Here is a 19,226-nt window from a genome sequence, read left to right as displayed (position 1 = left end):
AATAACCTCGCACCACCAATTTTTATTATAAATCTTTACGTTATACGGTATAATTATTGTAGAATCAGTATCTCAAGGATGATAATATTTACTATATATCACATCCAATGCCAACGAGATTGAACAAAGTAAGGAGAAATGGTCAAATATGTTTTTGTTTAACTGTAAAGAAACCAAAATAATTTTTGGGTACGAAGTAGGAGTACTAATAAAACTCCTTTTGAATTTCTCCAACAACTTATTTTATTATGCGCACCAACATTTCTCTAATGAAAATAATGCATCACAACCACATCCAACGCATCATGCTTGTTATAATTATAATCAAATAATAACAACATAAGCCTAATTTATATACGACAAAATATAGTCAGGCCATACAACTCGAGCTCATTTTATTTTATAAATCTAAAATTATAAAAAAATATCGATGAAAAAATTTAAATTAGCCATTTTAGATAATTATCATATAATTTAAAAGTAAGCTTTGCGATCACTGTTTGACTCTTGCAAACACACAGACTGTGCTCATTGGTGCGTGTCAACGCTTTCTTACTACAATAGTTGACTTTAGAAGTAAAACCTGACACGTTAGCATATGTATATGGACACGTTTAACATGTTGAGTTTATTAACGTATTTTGATATTCACAGTTGTGGTGATATGGAATGCCCCACATTTTCATATATTAATGTAAACATATGAATGACGAGGTCTTGTTGTCGGATTTTTTTGGTTCACATATTATTTCATCCACCTGATTTTGTTAAGAGCAAAATATGGGTAGTGAGGAGCGCAGTATTTTAAGAACAACAACGCCTCCTTTTTCGTAAGCTTGTTGGTTTTTACTTTTTACTATACATATTAAAGTTGCCAAAAATTATATCTTTATCAAAGATATGACAGAATCATTTGGTGTGACAACCAAGAGAGCGTTTGGCTGAGTTTATTTTAAAGAGGTAACTTATAAGATGCTTAAAAAATTTATAAAACGTAGTAATTCTTTAAGAGCTTATAAATTGTCAAAATATTTAAATAATTAAGCTTATAAGCTAGAGAGATAATTTTTATTTAGAAATAAAAATCAAAAAGAGATGAAATTAGAATGATATATGATGAAAATAAAAAATTATGATTAAATTATTTTTGTAAAATGAGTTACTTATAAGATAAAGAGAAAATAAGTTGAAATACAGAAACTTATTTTTTTAAGAGCTTACAAGCCTTAAAACTTATTTTTTTTTATAGCTTATAAGCTCTCTAGGAACTTATTTTACCAAACAGTTTTATAAGTTGTTCTAAAGAGCTTATAAGCTCAACCAAACACCTCTACGATGCATGCAGCAAATACCAACATTAAAGATTTATGTTCACTTAAAAAACTCAAAAAAGTAATTTAAAAAAATAAGTAGGGTCGATTTGGTTGTTGAGTGAGGCGAAGCTAAAAAATTCAGTAAAAAAGTAGGGACGATTTTTAAGCAAATGTTTTCTTTTTTAAGTGGGAAAAATATGGTAAAAAACTTGTGAGTTGAAACATGACAGCAACATAATGAAAGCAGGATTTATTCCAGAAAAATTTACAAAACCCTACTTGTAAGCATTTTCTTAAAGTAAGAAAAAGTGTTAAATTACCATACATAACTAGAAAAGCAGCTCATCAAATGTACAGTCAGTCATAACTTAACATTTGGAAATTTACCTCTATATTACAACCTCAGCATTTTGTATAGTCATTTTTATCACCTCATGGACGGGCAACGGGGTCACCCGTCCCTTGCGCCTCTCAGCTAAACTACACTCTACGTATAAACTTAGCACTACACAATGTACATATTTTCCAGTACAGGTAACTTTTTTATTTGCAATTAAGCTCATACCCGAAAGATGTGTATGAGCAGAGAGCAACACACGATAGGGGGGAGAAACCACGACTAGCCAAACTAGGCTGAGTTAGCTGTACAACTTCTTTCCTACAGCACGTCTACACAGCATTAGGGTTCTGAGCAGCGGCAGCAGCAGCGATTCTCCTCTCTGCCAACCAAGAAACAAGATGGAAAATATCATTTTCAGCTGAACATAACACAACACAACACACAGCAATACTTTTCTGATGTGCTATTTAGATGTTTTTGGGGAGATTGAGTGAGCAAGCTGAGACACTTAAATGTTTATAAGGAGAATAATTTCAAAATACAAGTCGAATGGTTAGGATATGCATACCCCCAGCGGCAACAAGTTTCTCTACACGAGCTACTATATGCTTCCCATAGGTGTACTTCTTCAGTGCATTCAGATGGACCTTAATTCTACACATGATCAGTTCACGCTCTTGATCGCTACATGTCTCAAGCACTTTCTGTACGACATAGTTTGCAAACTGATCTTTCATCATAGCCTGGTTGTAGAGAAAGATTAGAAGATTAGGCCAGCGTAATTTGATGGTATAAAAAACAAATTTAGATGTATATTTTAAGCCACTCATTATACCATCAGACTATTACAAAAAAGCTAGAAACTCATTATTGAGATCTTAGCAGATGCCAAGTCAGACAATTAATGGAACATAGAAAATGAAACAAAGTTAAGAGTAAGACCACATATACTCAACACTGGATCCATAAAAAAAAAGTAGAGTCTCTCAGAGTGTTCATTTCTAAGTTTAAAATAGCAATTTCCCATTAAAAAAGCAGGGGAGATTTCTTGAGTCTTGACAATGCAGTGTGGAATTTTTTTGTTATTAGTTATTACATATTTTTTGTTATCTTGAGAATGATAAGAACCAAGAAGCAGCTCAAAGCAACAGCATGGCATCATTCCAGGCTATTATCAAAATGCACATCAGCTTCATTATCTTCCCTCACCCCTAAAACCCCATGGAAGGGTTTGAACATTGTATGATATGTCTATATTTATTTCATTCCCATGATCCCATCAAATTTCAAGCTAAATACCACGATCCATTTATTTAAAGTTCTAATTCCAGAAGTAGCACGGAACAAAAACAAATTTAAAACCCTTTAGCCACTAATGTTACTGTGATTGCTGAAAGCAAATAATTAATTAAATGGAACTTGTTCAACACTGTTATCGGAAGTGAAAAGGACTGACAAACCTGAAGAGGTTCATTTTCATCAGTTGTTCCAAGCATCTCAGTCACCAGTAACTGGCGTTCGCTTGGGTCACCAAAAGTCAAGCATTTCTCAACAACATTTGATGCAAATTTCTGCTGGCTCATCTGAACTATCTTTCCAGCTAATTCCTGAATTATGGTTGTTCGCTCATGTGGCTTCCCATGCTCCAGTACATGCTAGAACATCAATATGAAAAATATTAAGTGAAAAGTTCCTTCACCAACCCTACTGGTTCGAAGATACCTTTATGCTAGAAAAGTAGAAATCAATGGGGTCATAAACTCTGAACGCGAAAAAAATAACATGCTGGTGGACAAGTATTAAATTAGTGCAAGAGCTTAATTAAACTGAGAGCGATACAAGGATAAGGCTTAACAAGAGAATACGGCAGCACACATGGAACTTTGAAAATGTGCCAAAGATGTAATATTTGTGTACAAAATTCAAATTACTTGTCCATTTCAGTGTCTTCACCTGTGCCCTTTTAAGGAGGCAAAGAGAAAAGAATACATTCTGCATTTACTGAAAGATACAGAAGTTATTCTGGATAAAAAAGAATTGGATAGTGGCAAGTCAACCACTCAACATAGGGGAGTATTCAATTGTAAATTAACATAGGTTGCAAAAGTGGAAGTAGAGACTAGGGAGGGGTTTCAGGAATAAATTTATTATTGAAGCATAATGAAGATGGAACCCAGGTGTGTAAACCTAAAGTGTACACACAAAAACTTAAAACAGAAAAAACTTCAATTTTAAAGCATGCATGCATCAAACTTTCTTGCATCCACATAGTAGTATAGTACACAAGCCCAAAAGGGACAGTGCCTCCACCATACACAAGGCCACAAGTACATATGACTCAATGAAGCAAAATTACAAACCTGAACAACATAATTCCCATACTGATCCTGTGCTAGCATGCTTACAGACCCCATAATCTCTTCCATCACTTTCATCTGGGTTTTTTCATCCTTACAGTGCTCGAGAACTCTCTGCCGATACAAAAGCATCTCACGATGTAAGGTAATATTTCTGCATAAATCATGGTAAAGGGACAGAAAGACCATACACTTTTCCCTAACCTGGATCACACGACAGCCATATGGATGAGTAGAGAGAGTCACAACTTGGTCAAAAAATGTTGACACAACAAACTGAATATGCTCCTCAGGGACACACTCAATGCACTTCTGAATGACGTGATTTCCATTTTGATCACGAACACATCGCATGACATTCCCATCCAGCTCTTCAACCATTTTGATTTTCTGATCAACATCTATAACTTCTATTGCCTGCATAACATTCCCCACTCAACAACAACCACCACCAAAAAAGAGCATTTTTTGGAAGATGCACCTCCAATTCAGCTAAAAGTAACATATTTCAAGAAAATTAGCACTTTTATGACCCAAATTGGGATTTTATATTCTACAGCAAAAAATAAATTTATCCAATAGGATTTCAGATGCATATCTTATGGTTAGTTCATAAAATGAAAATGTTACCTTCTGTATCACTCGGCAACCATACATCTGGAGGCTTAGGGTCAGTACATGTCCAAAAAGCTTGCTGGCTAATTCTCTTCTTTGAGATGGCATGCCATGTTCAAAAAACTGGCAAGAGAAATTATCAGCGCCTGAAGAACTAAAAAGGTCTAGAAGACCCAATTAAGTAAAACAGGTCAACTGAATGACTGGCCAAGTATGTTTGGTACCTTTTGGACTACATAATTGCCAAACACATCAGTAATTAGTGTAAGAGCTTGAGGAAAAATTTCCTCGAAAACCATGCACTTCTCTTCTGTTGTGGCAGTTTCAAGCTTTTGTTGAATGAATCGGCTCCCGTATTGATCAGCGCTAGATGTTAAGTTGAAAAAAAAAAATCAGATATCAATCTTCTTCGATTGAATTGCCATCACAATTTTAAAAAATATACCTGAACTCAACAACGTGACCAGTGATCTCAGAAAGCTCAAAGCATCTGGCTTTATTGCTCTTGAACTCTTCCAGTAAAGAAGAACTGAAGCTAGGGTCCAAATGCCAGGGTCCAATAATACTCCCAGCTGCATTTCTCAGCCCGCCAGGGTATCTCATACTGAAGTCTCCATGCCTGATGGGGCTGCCAGGTCCTCCAGCTGCATTGGGAATTACTGGGCTTGCCAAGGGACTGCCAGGATATGACAATCCAAGCCCAAAAGCAGGATTTCCATAGTAACCATGAGGACTAGATACACCAGTTTTGCCACCCAAGGGAACACCATACTCTGAATTCTGAGCGGGTAACAAATTTCCGAGATAGGCCTTCTGCAGCAGGTCCAAGTATGAATCACCCAAATAGTTCCTATCGACAGATTGATCATTAAGAGCTGCAACTTGTGCTGCAGAGTATTCAGCAGTCCTCAAGTACTGGAGATACAAAGGGTCAATAAAAGGTGCCTGCAGCACATTCCCAGTCATCTGATTGCCTATTCTGCTCAGGTTCAGCTCCGGCACAGTATTTGATCCTCCCAACATTCTGGAATCCATTCCAGATGCAGCCATAGCAGATGCAGCAGCAGCATTCTCGAACAGTGGAGGCAAATTGGGGCTCCCAAGGTTACCAGATATTGGACTCATAGGATAGCCACTTCCATAATTTGAGAAGGATGAATTGGGACTATCCAAATGCTGATACTGAGGAAGTATGCCACCTCCACCATTTACTGCAGCATTAGAAGATCCTTTCCTGTATGAGTGATTCGAATGAACACCATTTTTCTGAAGCTCAGCTTGAAGATAAGCATTACTAGTGAGATGCGACACATAACCGTTGCTTAGAAGAGAATCAGAGGTGCTTAAGTTTGCTGGTTGAGGAGCAGAAGACATATTTGACTGCCCAAATTCATGTTTTTTCTTATACATATGCTGTCTAACATTATTTTGGCCTCCCTGCATATTAAAAAGATAATTTTTATGACCATCCGGATTAGGCTCATTATGAGAAGATAAATGATGCTCCTCATCCATAATGCCATTCGAGAGGTTCACTCCTGATAAGGCAGCAACCAGATCAGCAGTGTCCTTTGAGTGAGAAGATACCCCACCAAAGGAGCTGGCATTATTTATGCTTCTTTTTTCTGAATTTCCGACCCTGCCTCCACCAATAGGAGTCGGGCAAGGGCTGGGAGCTCTTGCAGTTCGTTGAGGATCTGGTGTTGAGCTTCTTGACAAGGATGCACCCAAAGCAGCAGCATAAGAATATGAAGTAGGTCCTCCAGCATGCTGAGCACCTGTTGAATTGTGCATATTTGAAGCTGAGAGTAATGGGTCTGAGGATGTAAAATCTCCATACAGATGAGCGAGCTCAGCTTCTGCTGAGCTCAAAGCATTGGCATTCTCATCAAAAGCATTTCTGCTGGCCGGTCTTGAAGGGTGTGTAGAATCCGGAGTAGCACGGTTAAAGTCGTCCTGCATAGACAGAAAGAACAAAGGAGGTAGACATTAGAGCAGCTAGTCCACACTGCTTTAGGTTTTAATGAAAAGTATTTAAACGTCTATAATACCAATGTAAATTTAGTTCATCAACAAAATCTATATGAAAAACTGCAAAGAAGCATTTAGACAAGTAATCAGAATAGCACATTTTGCCATCTGGAAACAGTATGAAACCTAATGCAAAACATCATGATCGCTCAAGATGTAAGAGACTTCATAGGGGAAAAGACAATATTTATAACTTTAATACCATAGATAAAATAATAACAAGAGTCACCTAGAAAAGCTGGTGACAGAAGAATATGGTTATAAGAGAGTATATAAGTGAAGAAAGATAAAGAAAAAAGCATCATCTTGGATGAGAAAAAAATAAAATACAAAAGAGAAAATAATTCAAACTGTAAGCATAATCGAGATGTGCCAAAAGATGTCACATGGAGATACATTCCAATCATAAAGATGATATCCAGGTTAAGCATACCAAGTCACACTAGCATGTCTGACATCTGCATCACCTACTACAACTAAAGTATGCTTTATTCAACAGTTTAAAAAAGAAAAGCCATTTCAACAATGTGGTCACCTTTTCACTAATGAAGCCTGTACAGCCAAGTTGCAATGGATTGAGAAAGAAGGAAGTTGTATAAATCCACAAGTAGGATACCAAATGAGTGAATAGTTTTCAAATATTAGTTTCATTGGCACAGATAAGATATGTCCAACAAAGAGCAGTATGAAATCTGATAAGAGTCCTACCATACATACCAAGACAGATCAAAATTCCTGAAATATGAATTAAGTTAATTTGAAAAGGTGTGCGGGTGAAAAAAGAACTATAGTGAAGGCCAGGCAATTGCATAGAATTGTTTCGTTACATCATTTAAAAACCTACAACCATTAATATAAGAAAACTGGAAAATCCCAACACCACAAGCCACGTATCAAGAAAGAAAGAAATGTTCAAGTTAAGAAAAAGAGACTGCATAACCAGAAAGAGCTGTATAGTAGTACACTGACCTTAAATATCTCTACAAGACTCTTTTGCTTGCCACCTAGTCCTAATCCAGGCAATCCAATAAGTCCATCACCGCCCCACTCCACATGACCCTGCAGTCTGTCCATGTCCTCACTCTCCTGCTTGTTAGAGTTGAAACTAGGTTGCGATGGAAACATGGATCTCCCACCATTGCCACTATCATCCCTATTGACCTTCCTCCTGTCACCAATTGCAGAACTCCCTCCTTGAAACCTCTGAGCAAATCGCCAATCCTCCCTCGAGATCAGAGGTGGTGGCAGCCTCGGGTTCAAATTGACATTTGAGTAATAATAAGATAAGTAAGCGGGATCAGACCTAAGCTCCTCCTCGGACATGAACCCATTGCCACTGCTTTCCGCGAAATCAGCAAAAGCCGGGCCACCCGCAGCACCACCATGGTTGAACAAGCCACCAACTGCACTCAATGAACCATCCACAGTAGGTGGAGCCGATCCACTCCTATACAAATTCAGCTCCTTCTCAAGATCATCGGCCTCTTGCCTCCGCTGTTCACGGAGCAAGAAACCTATCTCCTTCTCAAACTCATCTCCAAATGAATTTTCATTATTTCCAATCGTCGGCCTTCTACCCAATTCAGACAACATGATTCTTCACAAACTCAATAGCCACAGATAACAACTGTTCATTCCACAGACAAATAAAAGCTCAAATTAACACCAGCAACATAGAAGCTTACACAAATACCCCAAGAAGAAAACATGAACTAATCCCGACAACAAAAACCACGAAAAAAAACAGTTAGCAAAAATTGAATATCACAGCTCAAGCTCATAAAAATCCAAACTTTGACCATCAGTTATACAGAAAACTCAGTTCTTGAATATTAATAAAATCACCCAAACAACTCAACCATAAACACACATACAAAAAACTCACTTTCAGCGTAGGTTGAGTAACCGTAAATCAAACGAGTTTTATCCATTGTCCTTCATTGAATCTCAAATAAATGTGCAATATTACATTAATTGTGATTAAAAGAAAGGAAAAAACCAAGGTGCCTGCCTCTGAGAGAGAGTGAAATGGTATTGGTGTAGAGTTTGTGCAAGAACACTGAGAGTGAGACAGAGGATCACAGGTTTATTTAATAAGGAAGAGGATCAATCTGGCGGCGAATTGAACCCCATTTAGGGTTTTGTTTCACAACTAAAGAAAGAGGAAGGGAGGCACGGGCTACACTTGCCTAATAAATTCTTTTTTGTAACGTTCTAATATTTCTATGTGTATCAAAAATCAAAATGCCTCTCTTAACCAACTATAACTAAAAAAAAAGCGTCTAAATAAATAAATTCAATTAAAAGGAATAAATTGGAATGGCAAAAAAAATAAAATTCACAATCAAATAGTACAAAACTATTGAAATAGTTGTAAAAAAAACTTTTTTTATTCTTATTTTTTAAATAGAGCATGTTCTTCTCATCTATTATGTAATAGGATTAAGCCTTAACCTATGTGGCATATCTAGAGACTCACCATTTCAAAATTTACCATATATAATCTTCATCATTTATTAATTAATTAACTATTACATTCCATATAAAGATTCATCAATTTTAATAAATATAATTAATTATAAATGCATATAGTATATAATAATATTATTAACTTTACATATAATCTAAATTAATAAATTTTATTAATTATTTTATAATAATAATAATAATAATGATAATAATAATAATAATAACTTACATATAATCTAAATTAATAAATTTTATTATTTATTTTATCTCGATAAAAATTAGATTTACATGTTCGACAAGAAAAAAATTATAATTTATATACAATAAATGATTTTATCTATTATATAATAGGATTAAGCCTTAACCTATGTGGCATATCTAGAATCTCACCATTTCAAAATTTACCATATATAATCTTCATCATTTATTAATTAATTAACTATTACATTCCATATAAAGATTCATCAATTTTAATAAATATAATTAATTATAAATGCATATAATATATAATAATATTATTAACTTTACATATAATCTAAATTAATAAATTTTATTATTTATTTTATAATAATAATAATAATAATAGTAATAATAAAAAAAACTTACATATAATCTAAATTAATAAATTTTATTATTTATTTTATCTCGATAAAAATTAGATTTACATGTTTGACAAGAAAAAAATTATAATTTATATACAATAAATGATTTTAATTGAATGTTAGTGATTAGATGTATATTTGTTATTATTTTAAATTTCTCAAAAGCGTATATATATTATATGTATATGTTGCAATATATTATATTGTATGAATTTATATTGAGACATGCATGTGTATGTAAATTATAAACGGGTTCGGTCATTGATTTACATGTTTGAATAATAAGGCACAAATTCTATAACCTGATTACTTTAAAACAAAATCTTATTTTATGTCTATCAAAAATAATTAAAAATTTCCCTAAAAAAATTAAAATTTTATTTTTTATAAAATATATTCGTACATTTTATTTGTATAGGGAAGAAAAATATATTTCTCATATCTAAAAACTTTATTTGTTTCAGTTTCCTCAATAATAATAATAATAATAATAATAATAATAATAATAATAATAATAATAATAATAATAATAATAATAATAATAGATAATAGATAAATTATGAAATTAGTAATGCATAAATGAAGAATTTAGATAAAGAACAATAGAGGATATGATGTTAAAATACATTAGAAATCTTTAATTATGTATTAAATTTATAATAATCTCAATCGAGTGAATAATTCATATAAATCACCTCATTTCACATTGATTTTTTTTTATAAGGTTTCACTAAAATAAAACTTATACAAGAAGAAGCTCTTACTCTCCAAATTAAAAATCTATATTTAATTGGTGGAATGATTGAAACTAATACAATTTGAATTGCTCCAAGCCAGATGATTCTCGAAACCCAATTAAATGATGATGCTCACAAGTTAAATTTGTTCTTTCAAACTCCAAACGAAATGATTCTTGGAACATAATTATAATATTTGAAGCTAATAAAAATAATGCATAGAAGTTTGTTGAAATTTTTTAAGGTTCCATACAAAATGATGTTTACAAGTTAGTTATGATATTAGAAGCTCTAAATCATACAATCTCACAAGTGAAATTTGATTTTAAACCTCCAGATAGTGATGTTAAAAAAATTGACGCATAAAAAGTTCAGTTTTTGTATTTTAAGGTCTAGACGAGATGATGCTCAAAAATCTGGAGTTCAAACATTAGATGTCGTCTTCCGGGCTTTAGATGATGATATGATCCTACAGGGTGGTTTAGACGAGATGATGCTTAGATGAAATAAAATCTTCAATATTGATATTTTTTCAAAATATTAGTATTAAATAAAAATTTATATAAAAAATATTTATTATTCTAACAAAATGTTAACATTTAATTGAGGAATATGATTCAGATTAATATAATTTCAACTATATTTCCTTAAATTAAATAAATTTAAAAATAATTTATATATAAATAATTATTTATACAAAAATAATATTCCCCCGTCCCCCAAAATTATGCATGGAAGTTTGTAGTAATGATAGTGGAGAAAGGGTCCTACAGTGAGGGTATTGTTAAATAGATTATGAGTAAATAGTGTAAGTTAAAAAGATAAAATTGTAAAAATTATATGTGAGATAGTGTCTAAAAATAGGGTATGCATAAATTTGGGGGCCGCACCAAAAAAGAAAAGGTATGCATGATTTTAGAGGATGAAGAGAGCATCGTATAATTTAAATAATAATTTAAAATAATTTCCCGTCGAATTTCGACGGGTTATGCACTAGTTTATATGTAATGTACATCTTAAATGAAAAATCATAAATATATCTTTAATTTGATATATGACATGTAAAAATTTAATTTAAAATGAGCATAATTTAAAGTTTTAATATATTAAATAATTTATATCTTACAGAGATATTTTCATTAAAACTAAAAACTGTATTTTAGACATTTGACTTTTTTTCTTAATACTAATATTTTAATTTATATAATTATGTATTTCTATTTATTTGTATTAAAAATTATTAATAAGACATTATGTAATTGGTGAAGGTGGTTTAAACTAATCCTAATATATTTTTATAGAACGGGAGAAGAGTGAAACCTGTTAAGTTTGGATCGTCGATCTTGCTTTAACAAAAGTGGAAAAAAAAAAAAAAAAAAGATCAGGCAATGTTCTTCGCGAATATTATGTCGGGTTTCTTCTTAGGCAACAATATCATAATTAATATTTGAATTTTTTAATGGAGTTAGCAATTTGAATGATAATGGTAACAGATGCAAATTAGATTAAATCTTGGATTCTTATATTTATTTTGGCATAAACTTGTTACAAAGAGAAAGCGTAGATTAAATGGGATATATTCTTTTTATTTATAGGTCATTCCAAGTTAGGAGCATTTTGATTATTTTAGTTCTGAATATGGACAAATATTTCCATTTGTTTCAAATTTGTTCTTCTCGAGTCTGAAAGGTAATTTCGTCTCTTTGAGTGTCACGTCAACTAACAACAAATATTCGATGATCCTTCTTGTGTTAGGAGCGATTACGAGACCACTTGTAGGTGCGCCACGTATTGTCAGCTAAAAAGTAACTTTTGACTTCTTCTTCAGCTCTGAATCCCAAACATCAGCGCTTCTAACTTTCATCAGAATCTCTCAGATTTCTTCTGGTTATCTTATTCTTTAGCTCTCCTTACTTCATTTTGAGCTATATAGCATTGTGCTCTTCTGAAATATCTGAATTGATCTACCATGTAGGGCTTGAATCTCTCATCTCATCTCATCTTTTTTTTTTTTTTTTGGTGTTTTCTTGGCTCAACCTCAGATCTGAATGAACTCAACTTTGTTGGACATCTCAAGTCTTCTTGTGGGTGGGCCTTCATCATCCTTATTAGGCTTGCATGTGTGTATTTGGGCTTAATTTATAGAAAATAAAGTGGGTCCTATTATAATCTTCATTATATATTACAATTTATTTTAAGAAATACCAATTCAATAATATCATCCAACTAATAGAATATTAAATTATTTGTTGAAATTATATATTAAAATTACATCGACATACACTTTCTCAAAGTCTCATCCAATTTACTGACTATTAAACCATTCTTGAAATTGTATACATACATGAAAAAAAAAATGTACATGTACTTTCTCAATAATCTCATCCAAATAACTGTATCATCAAAGAGGCATTTAGTTCGAGTGATAACACATCATTGATAAAATAATACAACTTAATCAAGTGTTTTGTTTGCTTGATTCGGCTCGTGATGAATACGGTCTGTACCCTAATCATGCAAATGGATGATTATTTATCACCTAAAAATTGAATTGACTAATCATAATCCAATTCTATCAATTTTATTTATCACATCCACCAAACCATATATTGATGTGGAGTATATTACGCATAAGCTTCTCCAGCGTTGAGATCCTCAAGGTTGATGGAAATTTTCCCAAGTGAGACGTGAGGCCCTAAATGGATCTCATTTTTAACATTTTATATACATATATTTTATGTAAGCTACATGCATGTATGACTGTGGGCATGACAAGTCTGAGAAATAGTGTTGATCAGCGCTGATGATAGTGACATGACGAGTCAATCATGAAATGTTCCCGAGCAACTACAATGACACTTATCATATCCTTAAAGTTTATCACCCTTGGCAAGTGACATGAAGAACACACAACCTTAAAGATGACAGCTGATACGATCCTTGCAGATCGTTCAAACAAACACGCAAGCAGAAGACTTGATAACGAACTAACGAACGATAGTTGATGGAAGATCCCAAAATCTCTGAATCTAATCCACGGAATGATATAGGCGATGGAATCCTTATACCCCAACGTGACGTTGACGCAGCAACTCGGGAACGATGAATGACACCCGACGAGGGTGGGTTGGTTAACTCGTCGTTACGCCGATAGATGAATTCTCTTGGAATATTCAAGAGGAATTCGAAACTCTCAAGAGAGAAATAAAACTCACAGTTTTTTATAAAAATAATGTTCTATTTTCGTGGGCTACATATCAGCTATATGTATAGGCAAAAACTAAACCTAGTCTAATAAGGAAACAACTTAAAACAAACCATAATCAGCCAAACAAGGCCCTTATTTCCTAATTTTCGAAAATAACCCAATAAGCTAAACTATTGGGCTCTAAAATAACAAAGTTGAAAATAAAATAAATAAAGTCTTCCAACTTCGGCCCAAAAGCAAATAACTCAAAATCAAACATAAACATGGGGCGCCAACTCTTTTCAACTCTTGCTTCTTCAACGACGAACCTTGGGCTGCATCAACAGCCTTATAATATAAGTTAACCTCGGACAACCCTTAAGAAATAGGACAAAATAATTAGTTATATTAGTCATTCTCCAAATAGATTCCTAGAAAAATTGTAACTAATCCATGTCGCGTGTACATGAACTTAGTGAAAACTATTTTACCCTTGTTTATAGTATAGTATAAATATGAGAGAGAGGCCATCTATAAGACACACTCACTTTGAATCTATAAATCTTTTGTGTTACTCTTGATCAATACAATTTCCTTGCATATTATTTCATCGTTTTCTTCACAAATTCTGAAAAATGGAATCCATTCTCGTTGCTAATCAATTGGAGTTATGCCAGAGTTTTCATCAAGTTCGCACCTTATTTGTTTTTCTCGCACCAAATTCCATTCTCTCTCGACTTGGCGAATTTTTTTGGTGTAACAATTTATGCGTTCACCAATACGCCCCCTAAATCTTACTATATATAAAAATAGAAAAGTAAATAATTTATTTTTAAAATATGAATAATATAGTAAAAATATAATATGAACAAATGTATTTGTGAAGAAGACGTTGAGTGTTTAAAAAGACAAACCATCAAAGCGGAGAGTCGCGTCGAATCGAAGAATAGAGAATAAAATTAAATTAATTATGACAATTTAAATAGATGAAAAAATTGTTTTTTTTTTTCTCGCATATATTAACATGAAATGCGTGTTTCCTTAGAAAATGGAGAATGTGAAAACGTCAAATCAAAATTATTTCACTAATTGAACCTCAAAAAATCTTTAATTTTTGCATCATTTTACACCATTTTCCTCAATCAATTTCTTGCACACGACCAAAAAAAAAGACAAATTATTTTAATTGCAAATTTTTGTATGAAATCTCATAAATTCTCACCAAAAACTGAATAAATATTAATGATCTAAAAAATATTGTAATTAAGATATATCTAAAAAAATCATAACCTAACATATGTTTATAAAAAATGATTTAAAATATTCATTCGAATATATTAAAGGGTAAGTTATACTTATGATGTGTTGATTTCCCATTTATACATATTGTGATCATCCTTATTGTGGGCGAGAGTGTCTTATTTTTTGCATGAAAATACATGGGACCATAATTTGCTTGACTATGTGTGTGTGCAAAATATGTTTTTTTGCCCATTTGTTTGATTGTTTGCACCATAAACCGGTGTTATGGAATGATCATGATGCCAAGTGATGGAGTTTGACGGTTAATGGTGGGTTTTTTTTCACCTATGTTTGGAAGAAGGTTAGACATCGGATGCCTCAACGGTATCTTATAGGGCTATTTGGAATGTGTGCATTTTGCCTACTATCTTTGTTTTCATTTGACGTCTCTTGTTGAATCATCTTCATGTGAATGTGAAATTATAGTCTCAGGGTATTTATCTTGCTTCTAAATGCCTTTGTTGTGAGTCTATAAATATCGAATCTATTGAGCATATTTTTTTGTGGAGTGAGTTTGCTAGGTTTATTTGAATACATTTTTCTATTTGGTTTCACGATGTACCGCCTCACTTAATTTACTGATATTGTACTACTTTGGGATGACTTGAAGTTTTGCTCAATTCACGCTAAAATTAGTCACTCGTAAGAGCATCCACAATGGTGGGTGCGATGGCCGGATCGAACCCGGCCTATCGCACCCACCAGCAATGCCGCACCCGGGTGTGATGGGAGGGAGGCGTGCGTTCGCACTCGTGAATAGTGGGTGCGATGGAGGGGGCGTGTAAAACACGCGCCCCTTTTCGGCCGAAAAAAAAAAAATTAAAAAGTAGCCGTTTTCGACCGTTTTTTCTTTTCCGTTGATGATTTTTTTTTTTTTTAATTTCTATACTCCCTCTATATATACATATACAACCTCATTATCTTCTTCATCATCTATCATTCATCCATTCTCCTCATTCATCCATTCCCCTCATCTTCTAAATTATTTCAACAAATAGCAATGGAAGGCGATTGGAGCAACTATTGGCGTGAACATCCTCAAAATCCATCCCCCGGCGAATCAAATGCTTCCAGGCAAGGATTCTCGCCGTTCACGCAAGAATTCAATGCCTTTCAAGCGGCGGGCACCAATTTGAACCCCCGTTTTGCCGCCGTTGCCGAGCCCGAGCCCGACGTGGAGGAGATTGCTTCTATGCCGGCGGCATCCAAACGTAGCAACTATTATCCGGCAGAAACGGTGCTAATTTGCCGTTTGTATTGCGAGCACACCCACGACTCTGTGGTGGGTGCCGATCAAAAAGGGGCGAAGTTTTGGGGCTCCATCTGCGCCGAGTACAACGCTAAAAGGCCCGAAGGATCTATTTCACGCGACGTCACGCAAATCAAATCTCACTTTCAATGGGTGTCGAAGGATACGAAGAGGTTTGAGGCCATGCACAAAAAATGCCATGATCAATGGAAATCAGGCATGAGTGATATTCAAATCCTGGAGCAAGCAGAGGCAATGTGGCTAGCCGAGTACCGTGTTCCGTTCCGGTATTCGCATGCATGGAAGATTTTGCGCGAGTCGAAGAAATTTTCAAGTCTCGGCGGGGATGTTCACTCCGATGTCCATTCGGACAAACGATCAAAGGGGTCCGACGGTCTTCCAACAACGACTTCTAGTGACGCCTCTATCTCCACCCGGCCCCAAGGCCAAAAGGCGGCCAAGCGAGACAAGCGCAAAGGCAAGAAAAAGGCCGAAGAGACGTCGGAGGATAACCAAAAAGCTCTCGGGTACATGGCGAATATGGTGAATGCAATGGAAACATTCTCCCAAGTTCAACGTGACCTCGCCGATAGCATGTTGATGAGCCGGGGCACCTCTCAAATGAATCCCGACGAATTGGCGTTTCACATGTGCAAGGTGGCGGAGATAAAAAAACGACACAACATCCCGTAGATTTTTAGGATTTTTTATTTTATGTTTGTTTTAATTTAAGTAATTTAGGATTTTAATTTCTTGTATTTCTTTTATTTCTAACAATGTAGGATTTGAATTTTAATTCAATGAAATTTTAATTTCTTAATTATTGTAAAATGGAAACTAGAATAAAACTAATTCAAAAATAAAATAAAATCTATTGCACCCATAGTGAGTGCAATACCATTGTGGGAGTGGGTGCAATAGAAGTGGGACCCATGGTATTGCACCCAGGGTGCAAGCATTGTTGATGCTCTAATGACTCTCACCTTGGAGTGACTTAAAATTCTGCCCAAAATCTCGATTGATGTGCATAAAAAGTAGCCTAGTCTAGATTTCACCTTGTCATCCTAAGAAAGTCTCTTGATTCACACGCCCAAATCTCCATTATCAAATTATGCAAAATAATTTCTATCAACTACACAACCAAAAAAGTATAAATAAAATAAAAATAAGAAAATAAAGCAATGAAACGGTGGGTTACCTCCCACGCAACACTCGATTTAAAGGTCGCTAGCTTGACCAATTAATGCTCAATCATGAATCACATCATCGACTCGATTTCTCTTTGACGAATTTCTCATTCAATGTACGGCTTCACCTTATGACCATTGACTTAAAACGATTCATTTTCCACAAATTGAATAACTTGACCACCTCATAAGGAATAACTTCCTCAATCTCAAATTGTCCACTCCATTGAGACTTTAGCTTTCATTGGAATAATCATAACCGATAACTAAATAGAAGAACATTCATTCCCATATGTAACTCCTCCCTCAACATGTTACGGTTATGGAGCTTTTTCACTTTATCCTTGTAAATTTTGGCGTTGTCATACGCTTCATTTCTCAACTTATCAAGCTTTAAAAGCTGCAAAGTTCATTCTTTGTAACACTAGGCAAGTCAAAATTGATCAACTTAATTGTCCAATAAGCTCCATTCTCCACTTCAACTAAAAGGTGACACGCTTTCCCAAAAATAAGTCGGTACAAGCTCATTTCCAACACACTTTTATAGGCGGTACGATACGCCCATATATAAGGCATTTTCAAATTTGATTGACCAATCTTTTCTTAATTGCTTTATTGTCTTCTCCAAAATCTTTTAGTCTGTTTATTACTCGTTTGAACATAAGGAAAACAATTGATGAAATTCGCTGAAGACATAGGACAACTATCTATATCAGTTGACTTATGTCAACATTTAACATGTTTATGATGACAACATGTGTTATCAACTGATCAATAAATTGATTTTATACTTGGCATTTATTTTGAATTCGTTAAAAGTGCATTTACTTTTAATGATTTATCCGACTTTTACTTTCAACTACAAATTTTCAAAAGCTTGTTTAGCTGGATTTATTATTTTTATTTTTATTTTGATAAATTACATAAGTAAATAAAATAATTCAATGATCACGTAACATATTTACGACTCAAACCTAGGACCTCATGTCTTAGACATTAATCTCTTATTGCTAGGCCAACACACATACTTTAGTTGGACTTATATAAACACTAATAATCAATCTTGAATATATATCTATGTTGATAATATCTAATTAAATCTCTGCGTGTGTATGTGATAATTCAACTTCATGAGGTATCAAGCTAGTTAAATTAGTAGATTCCCGAATTCCACCCCATTTTTTTCCCATGAATAATAGTATTCCCTCCGTCCCAAACAAAATATCCTGTTTTTCTTTTTGGGCTGTCCCAAACGAAATGTCCCGTTTCCTTTTTTGGCAATACACTTTCTCTCTATGCTTAATATTTAAATAATTTCCACCAACCCACTTTATCTACTTTATACACATTTCTTAATCTCTGTGCCGAAAAGAAATAGGTCATTTCGTTTGAGACGGAGGGAGTATTAAAATAAGAAGGAACCTTTTACGGTTAGCAAACATCCTCAAAATAAAATAAAAAAGAAGTAAGATTAGCAAACAGTGACGAACGAGATATTTCAATATTAGAGAAATTGATTGGAAATGGTGATGACCTAAATAATCCGTGGAGACGCATACGCACACGCACACCATCTTCGGAAGGACTCGGCGATTAATTTCCAATAAATTGATGAAACGAACTTTCCTCGCGTGTATCTACGCGATTATTGCAGCCGGCTTTCTCTCTACGCCGCGCCTTTGCCCTTCTTTGACTACACACACCACTAATTAATTTATTACTCATTATTCAACTTGCTATTATATTGTTTTCACAATCCTGACCGGTCCACTTTGCACAAATGCCTTTAACGCCGTTACTTTTTCCTTCTCACGCTTCTTCGTACCCTCTTCTTTAT

General features: G+C 34.1%; 2 protein-coding genes across 3 annotated transcripts; one reads left to right on the top strand and one right to left on the bottom strand.

The window, feature by feature from the left end:
- Window positions 1–1,612: 1,612 nt before the first annotated feature.
- On the bottom strand, window positions 1,613–8,890 carry LOC131000795 (pumilio homolog 2-like). Of its 2 annotated transcripts, none has more exons than XM_057926872.1 (10): window positions 8,542–8,890; window positions 7,626–8,283; window positions 5,071–6,581; window positions 4,850–4,991; window positions 4,641–4,748; window positions 4,215–4,427; window positions 4,014–4,124; window positions 3,114–3,308; window positions 2,222–2,396; window positions 1,613–2,032 (listed from the first exon to the last, which is right to left on the bottom strand). In XM_057926872.1, exons 2-10 carry the CDS (start codon window positions 8,247–8,249, stop codon window positions 1,983–1,985), a joined length of 3,129 nt encoding a protein of 1,042 aa, XP_057782855.1. In that variant the 5' UTR covers window positions 8,250–8,283; window positions 8,542–8,890; the 3' UTR covers window positions 1,613–1,982. The 2 variants fall into 2 exon arrangements, with proteins under 2 accessions (XP_057782855.1, XP_057782856.1); XM_057926873.1 differs by having other exon boundaries at window positions 8,668–8,850.
- Window positions 8,891–16,145: 7,255 nt separating this feature from the next.
- LOC130998040 (uncharacterized) lies at window positions 16,146–17,195 on the top strand. The gene is made up of 2 exons (XM_057923476.1): window positions 16,146–16,691; window positions 17,124–17,195. Exons 1-2 carry the CDS (start codon window positions 16,146–16,148, stop codon window positions 17,193–17,195), a joined length of 618 nt encoding a protein of 205 aa, XP_057779459.1.
- The last annotated feature ends 2,031 nt before the right edge of the window (window positions 17,196–19,226 follow it).

Source organism: Salvia miltiorrhiza, chromosome 8, assembly GCF_028751815.1.
Source record: "Salvia miltiorrhiza cultivar Shanhuang (shh) chromosome 8, IMPLAD_Smil_shh, whole genome shotgun sequence".
NCBI lineage: Eukaryota > Viridiplantae > Streptophyta > Magnoliopsida > Lamiales > Lamiaceae > Salvia > Salvia miltiorrhiza.
The sequence above is the reverse complement of the archived record's forward strand: the minus strand, read 5'-3'. Positions and strand labels throughout refer to the sequence as shown.